Below are 14,665 nucleotides of genomic sequence, written 5' to 3'. Positions count from 1 at the left end.
AATACATTTATTAATAATAAGAAAAGAAAACTTTTAGTTAATCATAGTCTATGCAAACAACTCAATACACTTTTTAGCTTATAACATATAGGCCCGGGTTCACAGACAGAGCTTATATTAAGCCAGGATTAGGCTTTAGTTCAGATTTAACAAACATGCCTTAGAAAAAACATTAAATGGCACTGATGTATTTTAAGATTTGTCAGTGCAAGTTGCTTTTAGTTAAAACAGCTCAAACATGCATTTTAATCTGGAACTAGACTTAAACCTTGTCTGTGAAACCGGGGGATATACATAGGCCTATATAACATAAAATAAAAAATAATTACAGATTCCCTGGATCCAAGCGTAGGAAATCCTCTTCTGGATTGGAATTTGCAGCCTTAACAAAAACTTTGAAATAAGGAAATTGGTGATAAAGTTTAAATGTTAAAAAGTTAAGTGTATTAAAAATATGGTCTGACTAGGGAAAATAATTTTTGGAAATATTTACAAATAAGGGATTGTATTACCAAAGGGAAATTTACTCAAAGCACAAATGCAGTGGTGGAGTTTTTAAAATTGTCAGGTATAGCACATAGAGCAGCTGTTTTCTACAAATTATTTAACAATTTAAAAAAAGAGATATGTGAAAATTTGAGGACCATCTGGCAGAGAGATCTGAGTTGTGTCATTAGTAAAGAAGATTGGTGCAAAGTTCTGTCACATTCCAATAAATATATAAGAGAGGCCAGGGGTAAATTTACTCAGTACAAATTAATACATAGATGGTACTTTACTCCTTCTAAACTTCACAGAATGGGAATTATGCCTAATAATATATGCTGGAAATGCAGCTCAGATCCAGGGACATTTCTGCATGCTATTTGGGAATGTGGGACAGTTTACCAATTTTGGCAAAGAGTACTGGACAGTATAGGAAGGTGGATCGGCGTGACAATACCCATGTCACCAAGACTGTGCTTATTAGGGGATCAGTCTGTGTTACCGGGAGTTTTGAAATATGATTTTGTGGTTATAAAGGTGGGGGTGATTACAGCTGCTCGAGTGATTCTCAGTGTGTGGAAGGATCCATCTCCTCCAGAGTTTAACAGGTGGAAGGAAAATATGCTGAAAATTGTGTCATATGAAAAATTCTTGGCCAGGATTAATGATGATATGGAGGGTTTTGACAAATCTTGGGGAAGGGTTTTTGACTGAGATTGATGGATTTTTTATTGTTTAGTGCGCTTCTCTTTTGTTAAGTCTATTATTTTTGTGGTGTTACATGTATAGGCACTTTATAATTTGATTTTATTGTACCTTTTTATTTTTATACGTGTGTATGTCTGTAGTGGTTATTGATAACAGGCCCAAAATGTAAATGTAAATTAATGATGTGTTTGGAAGCTGTTTTTTTTTTTTTTTTATGGGTGTTTTGGTTTTATTTTGTTAAAAAAAATGTTAAAAATAAATAAAGACTTCAATTATGATGAAAAAGTTAAGTGTATTAAAGAAAAATGATTTGCCATGTTCAACAGTGTTTTGCTCATCTAAATATGAAAACATTCAGTGGAAAATTATCATTTAAAATTCTACACAGAATTTACCCTGTTAAGGAGTTACTTGAACGTTTGAATTTGGATACGGAAGACTAGCGTGGATTTTGTGGGGTTGCTAAATAATCTTTGATCCATCTTTTCTCTGAATGTCTCCAACTTAATTTCTAACGTTAATACAAATTGATCTGTATGATGTCATATAATTTTTTGTACAGGATTCCATTGATTCCAAAAGTACAGTAGGAAAATAACACTATGTTAGATAATATTAAAAGCAAAAAAAGCTAGTGTTGTTGACTTGTGATATTTTACACCTGGCATAAATTGTTTTCCTCTTTACACTCCTCAAATATGTTTATGAGGATCTTCATGTTCTGTAAAAATCTGATTATAATGAACAAAAATATGTTGTTTAATAATCAGAGGCCCAGATGATTGGTAATGTTGTAAAGCTGATATAATACAATACGAGCAGGAGGAGAGGAGTGTGAGTTTATGTGTGGATGTTTTGCTAAGAGATATTTGCCTAATCACATGTATTTAAATGGTGCTCTATAAAATACAGATTGTTTCAAAGCAGCTTCACAGTAATAAAATGGCAATGTTGCAAAGGTTTAGCAATTATGAAAAAAAGTAAAGTTAAGCTATAAAGCAAGTAAAGTCATATGGCGCTGTAATACTGTTTATACGGTAATAAAGCATGGTATCCGAAGAGCCCTGATTTTTTTAGTGACAGTAAAATAAAATACATTGCATATTCTAAAGATGATCTTCTTTACTGGTGCTGACACACGTCTCACGGTCAATGACTGTCACAATCCTCTACAAGCCTTTATAACAAAACTCCCCCACTGCCTGTAGGAGGAGCACACACTAACTAAACTACCTACTTGTCAAAGTATCATGTTCAGTTTAAAGAAACAAAAAGTGTATATATTGCTTCTACAAAGTGATATTAGTTAACATTTGTGCTAAAATCTACTCCCCAAAATCACTTACATTAGCTTTAATTTGATATCTTCTTGAACAGTTGTATGTGATTTTTTCAATATGTCAACACTGCTGAAATCACAGAAAATTCCCTTATACCTTGTTCTAGAGGAAGAATCTGACAGAGAATGAGTCATTCCCTCACTTACTTTTGACCATTAAAAGGATCTGCTATAATGAGTTGCTACCGGTACGGTTTATTTACTCTTTCATATGTTTTTTTATCCAAACTATCTAATACATTTTTTCTGGTAGAAAGTGCTTTGAGTATAAGAGCTTCCTAGACACTGGACTCTTGACCTTTGCATTGTTTTAGCATCAGGCTCTCCTGATTGAGTCACAGAGGTAAACATATTTCCCCAATGTTTTCATTAAGTCTGATACCCAGGAGAAAGTCAGATATTGTTGGGAATTCCCAGTCAGTTTCATTCGGAGGGAGAAAACTAAAAACACCACAGATTAACAATGAGAATGTGGTTGCACATTCTGGGAAGACTCCAAGTTCTTGTATTTGCTAACACATGTTGCAGTTGAAACATGTTTTGTAACTTATTTTGAAAGTGAAACCAAGTGTTAAACTGCACATTGTTATTTGCTCAGTCAATAAAAGTGGATGTAAGTCAGTCAGGGAATAACCAGAGATAAACTGAGAGACAAGGGAAATCCCCTAACTTACTCTAGACCAATTAGCTTTAAGAGGCCGGACCTGAAGGAGTGTCTAAGATATACAGATATAATGTGAGGAAGCTACAACATGTATACAACTCAGATCGAGCTGCTGAAGTCAAGTAAGGCAAAAGGGTAAGTGATGTTCCTTCATCCATGGGTTACATGGGTATTGATAATACAACTGTTAGGAAATATCATTAGCTCGGCATAAAAGCTATTACACATATGGAGAGTCACCATAAGCCATGTATAAATGTGTGTGTGTGTTTGAGTAGGTATGATTGATCTCTACACCCTGACATGTCTTGTTACAGCTTCAAATGACTTTGTTCATGAACTAAACCCAGTAAAGTTATAGACAAGAGGAGTTTGAATTGGGGCTGATATTTTAGCTGGACACAAACAAAGCTTACAACATTTTAGTCTCATTCAGTGTGCTTGTGTCATTTGTGGTGAACGTGTGTATGTGTGCATTACAGGTATGTGATTGTGGATGTTTGCATGTGTTGAAAGATGTAGGTTTTATTGTAATGTTTAAATATGTATACAAGTCAGTAAATTCTGTGGCTTTTGTTTGTTTCTCTTTCAACATGTGTATGTGTGTGTTAAGACGACATGATAAATAATTTTACAGAAACTTCCCTAAACGGAAAAACTGCTGATCTGGTGTTGTGTACTGTAGAATTACTGGAATATTTCTCAACAGGAATTCAGGAATTTTAAATGTGTGTATCTGTTGTACAGCTGTATTCTCCAGTGATCATGGATACACCAGTCTGCTTGATTGACACTGGGTCAGAAGGGAAGCTGTGTGTGCAGGAGTCAGCACTACAGATCCTGCAGCAGATCCAGGAGCCAGTGGTGGTGGTGGCCGTGGTGGGTCTCTACCGCACCGGGAAGTCCTACCTGATGAATCGCCTTGCGGGGAAACAAACAGGTTAGAACTATACAGTGCTGAGAGCATCCTGAAGCTCAAGAGAAACATTGTGCAGTTACATGTATGCATACAGGTCTTTGTTTTTTATCAGGATTTGCGCTGGGCAGCACCATCGAGTCCAAGACGAAGGGCATCTGGATGTGGTGTGTGTCTCACCCCACTAAAGCAGGAACCACTCTGGTGCTGCTGGACACTGAGGGACTCGGAGATGTGGACAAGGTTACTGCCAAACTAGTTTCATCATGTAGTATCTGTCTATTGTAGCAAATTAGCTCAAAAGGGAAATATTAACAATGAATATGTATAACTTATGATTAATTATCAATATTTGGGTCACTTAATCAGATAAACTTGATGTAGATACAGTAATATTACAATCAATTAATCATTTTATCCTGTGAACACTTAATATTGATTATTAATTAATTAATTAATTAATAGAAATATTAATTTACAATGTTGGCAAATAATTGTCTTACTGTACAGTACTACACAGAACATGTAGTCAGAATCTGTAATAATTAAATTGACTTTGTTTGCAAGGCAGATAATCAGAACCAAATATGTATTGTGCACACATTTTATCAACTAAATAACAAACACCACTAATCTAAACACACATACACACAATCACACATACATGGGTAAAATGGTAAGTGACAGAATGAAACCTGAAACAGGAAATTAAACTATGGAAAAGACCAATTTAACTATGAACAGAACCATAGTCTTTCTTCTTTCAAAAGAGGCGTCTACCGCTTATTATTAAACCCGTTTAAAATGTGCGATACTTGCATCTCCCTTGCAGTGGAAGCAGTGTGTGACGTCTTTGAAGAAGATCTCATTGGTTTCGTGACTCGATAGTTGGAGTAGCGATTGACTTCTTCTGCATTGAATGAAGAAATTGAGACAAACTCCCGATGTTGTCCTTGATTCTGTTGTGGTTGAGAGAGTCCTCTCTCTCCTGAATGGCCGGTTGTGAGTCAAGGCCTGGTGCCCTGGGGTCTGGGGCCTGGCGAGGCTACGCGAACGTACCGAGAAGGCCAAGCGAGGAAAGGGCTTGTGTAGAGGCTAGATAAAGCCTGAGAAAGGTCCCCTCCGGGTTTGCTTGACCAATGAGAAAGGTGGAATTTCCAAGCAGTAAAATTGCTCTGTTGGAAATTTGTGGCTCTTCGTTTCAAGCTTGCTCATTTGCATGACCATATTTTTAACAGCAATAAACCCTCTTATCAGTTCATGGTAGTCACTGAGGCCCTTCATGCCCTAGTTGGGGGTGGATCTATAGACCCTAGAGTGAGTTTTAAAGATTATTTGTCTATCTATCTATCTATCTCTTCATTCACAAAAAACTTTGATTGCATAAATTGCTGGAGAGTCTTCTGTGTGAATGCAAGATGAACCCGGAATGCTACAAAATGTAATCCCAGGACCAGAACCTATTAACATTACAATCAATCCCAGAATGCATCTGTTTGAACAAGAGCCAGAGCCGATGCTGGGTAATGTGTGTCGTAGTGATGACTTTAGTTATTATATTTAGCTGGGGGAAGAAGAATGAGAAAGTCTGTATACAGACAAAGATGCTCACGATCAAGGCGCTACTCTCCATCCATACAGATGGCGAAATAAACTGTGATAAAAGCAGCATGAGAATTAATATCTTCAGGATCTGAAATATCATATTGTACACCAATCTCACAATTACAGATCATTATTTAGAGCACCATTCAATAAAATGTCAGGCATTTTGTCTCTATTATGGTCTCATGTCAAATCCACACATCCTATTTATCTCAGGGGGACTCAAAGCATGACACCAAGATCTTCTCTCTGGCCGTCCTTCTGAGTAGCACTCTAGTGCTGAACAGCCGAGGAACTATTGACAACCGGGCCATAGAGGAAATGCAGTATCCTTCTGATCATAATTTGAATTTCATTGTCAATTTGCCCTCCAAAAGCAGGATCTTAAAAATATATTGTTGTTGTGTATGACTGTCAATATAATAATATTCCTCACTGATAATGCAAAAATGGTGCATGTATATTTTAAATAAATTCAAAGTAATTTGATGTAAAATTAATAGATGTATACATTGATATATTAATATTGATATATACATAAATATGAGTTAGATAATAATGACCATGCATCTACTATGTTACCAGGATAAAGCAACAAGTGCAGTCACAATTCCTCTTTGTTTAATTTTAGAGCTTGCAAATTATATTTCAAAAAGATTTTCATGCATTTAAATTACAAAGACTCAATGTCATTATGGCCTTCATATTGTGTATTTTGGAATTTGGCCTTTGGCTACATTTGGTAAATAACAACTGATTTTATATATGGCTTATAGTGAATCTATCTAATCAGTTCTTTAACTCACAGTAAACATATATGTCACTGAGCTAACAGAGTACATCAAGATCAAATCACCTGATGAAGTTGTAGATGATTCAGAGTTTGTGAAGTTCTTCCCTAGTTTCATCTGGGCTGTGAGGGACTTCACTCTGCAGCTAAAAATCAATGGCCAAGACGCAACAGAAGATGAATATCTAGAGTTTGCTCTGAAGCTAAAACTAGGTAATATTTAAAGCCTGAAAGTTTTTTTTTAATTACCTGCATTATCAGATTATGTAGCTAGTTTATGGATATGTGGAACTGTTCCAATAACAGATTTTAGCTTCCTGTGTTTATCTAGTCAATTGGTCATTATCATTTATTTATTTTTTGTAGATAAATTGGAGGCTTAGAGTTTCTTTGATTTTAAAGAATTAATTTGTACACTGTGTATCATCTGACTGAAGGAAAGCTTTGTGTTGTTCTTTTGAAGGTAACTCGAGTCAAGTGAATAATTACAACCTTCCAAGAGAGTGCATTCGTAAATATTTCCCTTCACGGAAATGTTTCACCTTCCCATTCCCAACCAATCCGGACAATGTCTCTTATCTGGAGACGCTGGACCCAGCTGAGATTTCAAAACAATTCTTGGAGGTCACTGATCGTTTCTGCCAGTTTATCTTTGACCAGAGCCAAGCGAAAAATCTGAAAGATGGACACACGGTCACTGGAAGAGGTAAATCAGAAAGCCTCAATGTTTTGGACTGGCCTTTTTTTATGGTGGGCAGTGTTTCCTATTATTGCACATTTTATTCACCAACATCTTTGTGACATGATGCTTGAAAACTCAAAAACAGCTTCAGAAATTAATCCTCTCTGTTAAACAGATTACTCTAAGTAGCCATTTATTTTGACCTTTTTAATTCTTTGTGTTTGACCCCTCTGCCTACCTAAAGTTTTGGGTCATCTTGTGAAAACGTATGTGGACACCATCTCCAGTGGGGCTGTGCCGTGTCTGGAGAACGCTGTGATCGCCATGTCAATGATTGAGAATGAGGCTGCAGTGAAGGAGGGGCTTGAGGTTTACCAGAGTGGAATGGAGAAGCTGAAAGACTCCTTCCCTGTGGAACTGAATGAAATCACCCTGGAACACCAGTGTTTCAGCCTCATGGCAACACAAACCTTCATGAAACGCTCCTTCAGGGACCATGATGGGAAGTACTTGACATCTTTAGAGGTAGGTGAGAGTTGCCATACCAAATTATACCATGGTCTCTCTGAATACTCAAGTCTGATTGGCTGGAAGTTGTGTAATAAAATCGTTTATTGCACAGGTAGTTCCAAGTCTACAAATCACCATTCTATAACCCTTTCACGCATGAATTATGATAACCTCAGTCAGGATTTTTTTCCTATGTGTTTTTATTGCTCTTAGGGCATGAAAAACAAGAATTGATTTTTATTTTATTTTTTTACAAATTTTTCAAAGAGATCTTCAGATGTCCACTTAGTGGACAGCATGCGATTGGTTTAAACTGAATATATACTGTATTAAATATAAGACAATAATCAAACAGATAAAGTATGTGAATTTAACAAACTAATCAATGCAATTATATCAAATAATGTGAAAACTATAAAATACAAAAAATATAAATGCAAAATATTGCAATGGCTTCATACAACTTCATACAAGTTGCACTTCGCGTATCTATGATATCAGAACATGAGGACGTGATTCCATCAGAATTTTCTACAGCCTGTCAAGGTACAACTGTGGAAACCACTCAGATGTTCCCTCCAGTGCACCAGAGTATGGAGATTTACCCTTATTAGCTGATAATTCTGATTATGTTCAAGATGGACATGCACATTTCTATCATAGCCCTCCTCTGAGAAAACCTAGCGATACGTTTTTTCAATCTTATCTGAAATGATCAGTGTTGGGGGTAACGCATTACAAGTAACATGCATAACCCATTCAGATTACTTTTTTGATGTTACAAGTAAAGTAATGTGTTACAAGTAACATGCATTACCTAATCAGATTACTTTTTGATCTAACAAGTAATTAACTACAAGTAATGTGCATTACCTAATCAGATTACTTTTTGATGTAAAGAGTAAAGAAACGCATTACAAGTAACATGCATTACGTAATCAGATTACTTTTTGATGTTATGAGTAAAAAAACGCATTACAATAACGCACATTACATAATCAGATTACTTTTTGATGTTATGAGAAAGGAAACGCATTACAAGTAACATGCATTATGTAATCAGATTACTTTTTGATGTTATGAGTAAAGAAACGCATTAAAAGTAACATGCATTACATAATCAGATTACTTTTTGATGTTATTAGAAAAAAACGCATTACAATAACATGCATTATAAAATCAGATTACTTTTTGATCTAACAAGTAAAGTAATGCATTACAAGTGTCATACATTATGTAATCACATGACTTTTTTCGATGTCAATGAAAATTACATTCTAATAATACAAATACATTTATTTACAGTAGAAAAAGTCAATGCATATTAAGTTTTTAAGTTTTAAATTTCAAAAACAATATTCACATTATAATTATGAATTGTAGCTGAAATATAGCCATTGCATGCATGACGTCCACTACAGTGGACATGTGATTAATCAGAGTTTTCTCTCAATCTAAAATCAAAACTTGGAAAATTTTACTGTGATATGACTCATTAGATATTGCTTTATGCTGCAATATTTTTTTTACCTACAAGAGTCTCCTAGGATAGAAGGAATGGATGGATATTCTGGAGCAAGTTGGCATGTCTGACTGACCCTTGGCCATCTTGGTTTGGAGGGGGAAAAAATCGAAACACAAAGGCTTGCCACTTGGTTGCAATTTATAGGATGATGCACCAGGGTCCAATGAAGAGATTGATGTGCAACTTTGCCATAAAAACCCGTGCAAATTCAAGAAAATGCTTTTTTAATAGCTGTCCACTGTAGTGACCACTATGCGTGAGTTAATATACCGTTTTCATTGAAGCACACACACACATGCATACGTCACTCTGAGATCGTGCTGCATACAAACATAAACATTTGGGATCACAGAAACTTGTATTAATAAAATAGGTTTACTATTGAATTGCTACATAATATTTCTCAATAACTAGGGGATAAAATCACTGGTTTTGAAGTAATTAAACAGGTACGCATCTCAAACCCTGGTGCATCCTGGCTATATATATCAAGTGTCCTTGGGCAAGACACTGAACCCCTAATTGTTCCCAGTAGTTAGGATAGGACACATGGCATGGTAGCCTCCACCACTGGTAGGTAGATATGACTTGTTAGTTGCTTTGGATAAAAGCATCTGCTAAATGATTATGTGCAAAATAACCCAAATAATGAGCATTAAGTATCCTTCCTGTTTTTCTGTGTGCTGTTTTAGGAAGCCATCAGTCGTCAGTTTGATGCGTATCTCTGGGACAATGAGAAGACTTCTGAGGCAAAATGTGAAAGTCTTATGTCAGTTCTCTCTGACCCAATGACAGAAAGAATCAATCAAGGATTTTATGCCAAAGCTGGTGGTTACGATCTCTTCTGCCAGGACCTGGAGGACATTGTGAATCAGTACAATACACTGGCCTTCAAAGAAGTCAAGGTCATAAATGTTAAATCATACAAATTATGACAATCGTATTTTCAATATTATTTATTAGTTCAAATGCAGCAAAGCCATAATTATGCAATAACAATATTGTGGTATATATTTTGAATGTAAAGTGATATTATATTTTTAACACCACTTTTACTCTTCCCTTGTGTGTCCTCATAGATTGCTGAGGTGTTGGAGAAGTTTCTACAGGAAAAGGTTGCAGTGACCACAGCCATTCTGCAAGCTGATGATAAACTAACTGAAAATGAAAGAAGGATTTGTGGTAAAAGCTTTGTGTTTTCAACATAGTAGACACACATGATGTGATGAATAGCACCATCCCAGTTGTACAGTTGTTGTTTTCAATAAAAAACTGCTCTAAGTAAAAACAGTAAGCTATATAAGCTATTCATGCATCTAGTAGAAAGGGGAAGATGCCAGTCAATGGCCAAGAGAATCTCGGGCAATCTCGTTCCATATCCACAATGTTTTGAGTTCTGCAGTTTTCAGTGTACTCATTGTAAACATGTGGGATGACACTGTAGAGTTTATCTATGTTAGATTGTCTCCATGATTGGACTCTTGTCTCTTCTCCATCTTTAATTCACCTGTTTCCTTCCTTCTTTTTTGGCTCCCAGAGGAGAGAGAAAGGGCAGTCCTTCTGGAACAGGAAATTATAGCCCAGGAAGAGAGGCAGCGTCAACTGGAGGAGAAGATGGAGACTGAACAACAGAATAATGAAGAGAGGGTGAGACAGGTTATTGAAAGGATGGAAGAGGAGATGTCCCGCCAACAACAGGAGACAAAGCGTGCAATGGAGAGTAAGCTGAGGGAGCAGTCTTCCCTGATGGAGAAGGGCTTTCAGGAGAAAGCTGACAGGATGACCTGGGAGATAAATGAGTTGAAGAGAAAGAATGCAGAGGTAGAGGAGAGTGCATCGAGAAAGTATGCACAGATGATATCAGATCAGCAGAGAAGAAATGAACAGAACATGGAAGTACTGAGGCAGCAGCACAATCAGCAGATGCAAGCAATAAATAGCAGACCCAGACCCGCATCTCGATCCCGCTGTTCTATACAGTGAAATGTGTTGAAAGATGTAGATCAGGGGTGCCCAACCCTGCTGCTGCCGATCATCGACTGTCCTGCACAGTTTATCTCCAACCCTAATCAAACACACCTAAAGCAACTAATTAAAGGTCCCGTTGCATGCGATTCCATGTTTCAAACTTTAGTTAGTGTGTAATGTTGCTGTTAGAGCATAAATAATATCTGTAAAATTATAAAGCTCAAAGTTCAATGCCAAGCGAGATATTTTATTTAACAGAAGTTGACTACAAAAAAACGGCTCGATTGGACTACATCCCTCTACATCCTGCATTAGTGACATCACCAGAACCGTTTCTTGACTAACCTCCGCCCACAGGAATGCTCCCTCAACTCTACTGGCTACTTGCGCACTTCTTATAACTTAGCCTACTGTGTTTACTCAGCTCTTACGGTGATTTTCTGAAGTAAAACTGACGCTTGATCTTTTGTGTGATGTACAATAAACTTTATTAAACTCATCAGTACATGTTTGATCATCATTCAGACAGCAGACTTGTAGGCTATTAATAAATAATGGATACATAGCCTACAAGCAGATGACAAATACGTTATAATAACCGTAATTAAACTACTAAACCATACCTGTTTCATCTCTATACAGCACTCTGACTCTGTAGGCATTATTGTCCGACTCGAAATGAACGCCGTTACTGAGAGTTTCTGATATTATCATCATTCCGTGAGATGAATTTTTCCTGACAGACTGAGCGCGAGCTCATGAAGCTCCGCCCCCTGTGTCGTCCAGCAGCACCTCATTTGCATTTAAAGGGGACACACTGAAACGGCTCGTTTTTCTGAGCCCCAAAAAATGTCAATTTAAACATGCTGTAAAAAATGATCTGTTGGGTATTTTGAGCTCAAACTTCACATACACACTCTGGGGACATCAGAGACTTATTTTACATCTTGTGAAAAGGGGCATAGAACGGGACCTTTAACGTCTTCAGGATCGCTTGAAATTAACGTCTTCAGGATCGCTTGAAAATTAAAGGCAGGTGTGTTTGATTAGGGTTGGAGATGACGTGTGCAGGACAGTCAATCGGCAGGAGCAGGGTTGGGCACACCTGATGTATATCACTGCTTTTACAGATTTCTGATTTTGTAATTACTATAATCTCACTGCATTTGATGTGACTTTTTGTTGTTTTGAAATCATAGCTATAAACTTTTAGCTGTTTCAAGTTCTGCGTTTTGTCAATTTAATACGGTAATGTTTTATAGCTGATCATCCATTTATGTAAATTACATAGTCTGTTAGGCTGATTTTGGAATTTAGAATCTGACAGAAACATATTTGATAGCATTGGCATTGTAGCCACTGTCTAAATGATTACGTTTAGCTTGATAAGTATTAGATGTATTAGATTTAATTTAGCAGTGAAAACTTCATAGACAGAACCCTCACATTCAGCCTAGTTTATATGTTGGTTTGGTGACAGAGCTCTGACACTCCCGGGCCCGGTTTTTCAAAAGGTTTAATCCGGATAAAATTGATCCGGATTTAGTAATCCTTTTTTTTGCGATCCGTGATCACGTAATCCAGCTTACTTTTGAGCCAGTTTTTCAAAGCAACATCGGATTGGATCAATCTGATCCGGATAGGAACTTTTCAGGATCACCAAATCTGGATAACCAGTGCTCAAACAGGATAGGAAATCACAATGTAGAACTATAGATATGTAAAGAGCAACAAGTAGAATAGCCAGTGTGGGGTCAATATAAGTTTATTTTTATTTGAAATGAAAACACACACATTTAAAAAAAACTAAAAACAAGAAAAACCCCACCCCATCCTCTTCCAGCAGTCCGCTCATCTGAGACCTACAACACAAACACTGTACATTGAGGATATTTATAACAAGTTTCAAATATAGATGTATTGAATTAAAAAAAAGACTTAATGTCAAATACTCCACAATAATTTCAGACTTCCTCATCTGATGTGGAGAGACCAGCTTGTCTGAGCGTAGCCTTTAGGAGGCGGATCTCAAGTCTGGCCTTGGTTTGCTGCAGTTTGGTCAGAGTCAGTTGTTCCTCTGCCAGACGAAGCTGTGCTTCTGCCCTTTCAGTCTCTTTTTGCAGAAGTGCCTTGTAATCATCATCTTTGTTTGATGAAGGGCGCTTCAAGCCTTTCCTGTGAGATCCTGTGGCAACTACCACTGGCTCAACCAATGAGGATCCAGCTCCTTCCTCAGGAACAGAGCTGAGATTCAATATAAATACGCTCTCTGGATCAGCCTCAGGAGGAACGGGCAGAATCTCCTCCTCCTCCTCAATCCAAGGCTCGCCATCCCCTACAACACCTTGAATACCATGGAGAGCTTGCGACTTCTCACCTCCAATGATGTCGAGGACCACATCTGTGTAATCTCCCCTCTTAAATGGCTTGTTGCCTGTTTGTGGGTTTTTGGCTTCAGCATGGTCCTTTGTTGCCCTGGCCTTAAGATTCTTCCACCGCAATTTGATTTGGTCTGTGGTCCTCCTCTGGCCAGACCCTATGGCATTCACATTTTCTGTGATTAAAATCCAAACATCATTTTTCTTTTTGTTGGTATCCTTAGCACAATTAAAACTTCCCACTATTGTTCCATAATGGCACCAAACACCCTCTAGTAGTGCATTGGTTTCAGCAGCAGTGAAGTTACAGCTTCTTGAGTCCATGGTTCCGTTGCTTTACTATAGTGAACATTGTTCATCACAGCATCAATGTCCAACTTGTGTGTGATGCTGACCTCATCATCACCAACTGCGTTGTCAAGTGGCCTGGGTCTGTCCATGATGCACGCATCCTGAGGGAGAGCGCTCTATATAGAGACCTCCAAACCAACCGACCGGATGGCATAATATTAGGAGACAGTGCCTACCCACTCCTACCATGGCTGATGATGCAGAGCAAGATGTGCAATTGAGCGTTTAAATGGAGTTCTTAAGAGGCGCTTTGCATGCCTTAACTACCTGAGAGCGGAACCACAGAAAGCATGCAACATAACCCTTGCCTGTATTGTCCTCCACAACATCGCTACTAAGCGCAATGTCCCTCTCTGTGCTGACAATGATGCACCTGAGCCCCTTGGAGACCCTAACCAATATCCTGCATTCTGCCAGAACGAGCAAACAGGACGTGCAACAAGGGACGCAATAGTTAGACACTATTTCTGATTTGGATTTGTTTTGGATTTCAAAAATCAGTGATTGCCATTCTTTGCATTTTTTTTGGTTATTCTGTAATCATTGCATGCATCACTAATAAATTTTCTAAAAACAAAAATATTTTCGATTGTGATGAATATATATATCAATTAGTGACAGAATAAAATGTATTGTTTTTGGTCAATTTTGACAGCTGTTTGGGGGATTATTTTATGAGGCCAAACTCTTTCTACTTTGCTGTAGGCCTATACTGAAAGGCTGAATACGTTAAAGCCTACCTA

At 37.4% G+C, this 14,665-nt stretch overlaps 1 protein-coding gene across 1 annotated transcript; it reads left to right on the top strand.

Annotated features, from left to right (window-relative positions):
- Positions 1–3,284: 3,284 nt before the first annotated feature.
- LOC308689465 (guanylate-binding protein 4-like) lies at positions 3,285–11,692 on the top strand. Its single transcript, XM_081363177.1, has 10 exons — positions 3,285–3,332; positions 3,945–4,137; positions 4,229–4,356; positions 5,935–6,044; positions 6,534–6,721; positions 6,972–7,214; positions 7,435–7,715; positions 9,918–10,130; positions 10,305–10,407; positions 10,763–11,692. Exons 2-10 carry the CDS (start codon positions 3,963–3,965, stop codon positions 11,206–11,208), a joined length of 1,887 nt encoding a protein of 628 aa, XP_081219303.1. The 5' UTR covers positions 3,285–3,332; positions 3,945–3,962; the 3' UTR covers positions 11,209–11,692.
- The last annotated feature ends 2,973 nt before the right edge of the window (positions 11,693–14,665 follow it).

Source organism: Scardinius erythrophthalmus (genome assembly GCF_964197995.2).
Source record: "Scardinius erythrophthalmus genome assembly, chromosome: 4".
NCBI classification, from domain to species: Eukaryota; Metazoa; Chordata; class Actinopteri; order Cypriniformes; family Leuciscidae; genus Scardinius; species Scardinius erythrophthalmus.
The sequence above is the reverse complement of the archived record's forward strand: the minus strand, read 5'-3'. Positions and strand labels throughout refer to the sequence as shown.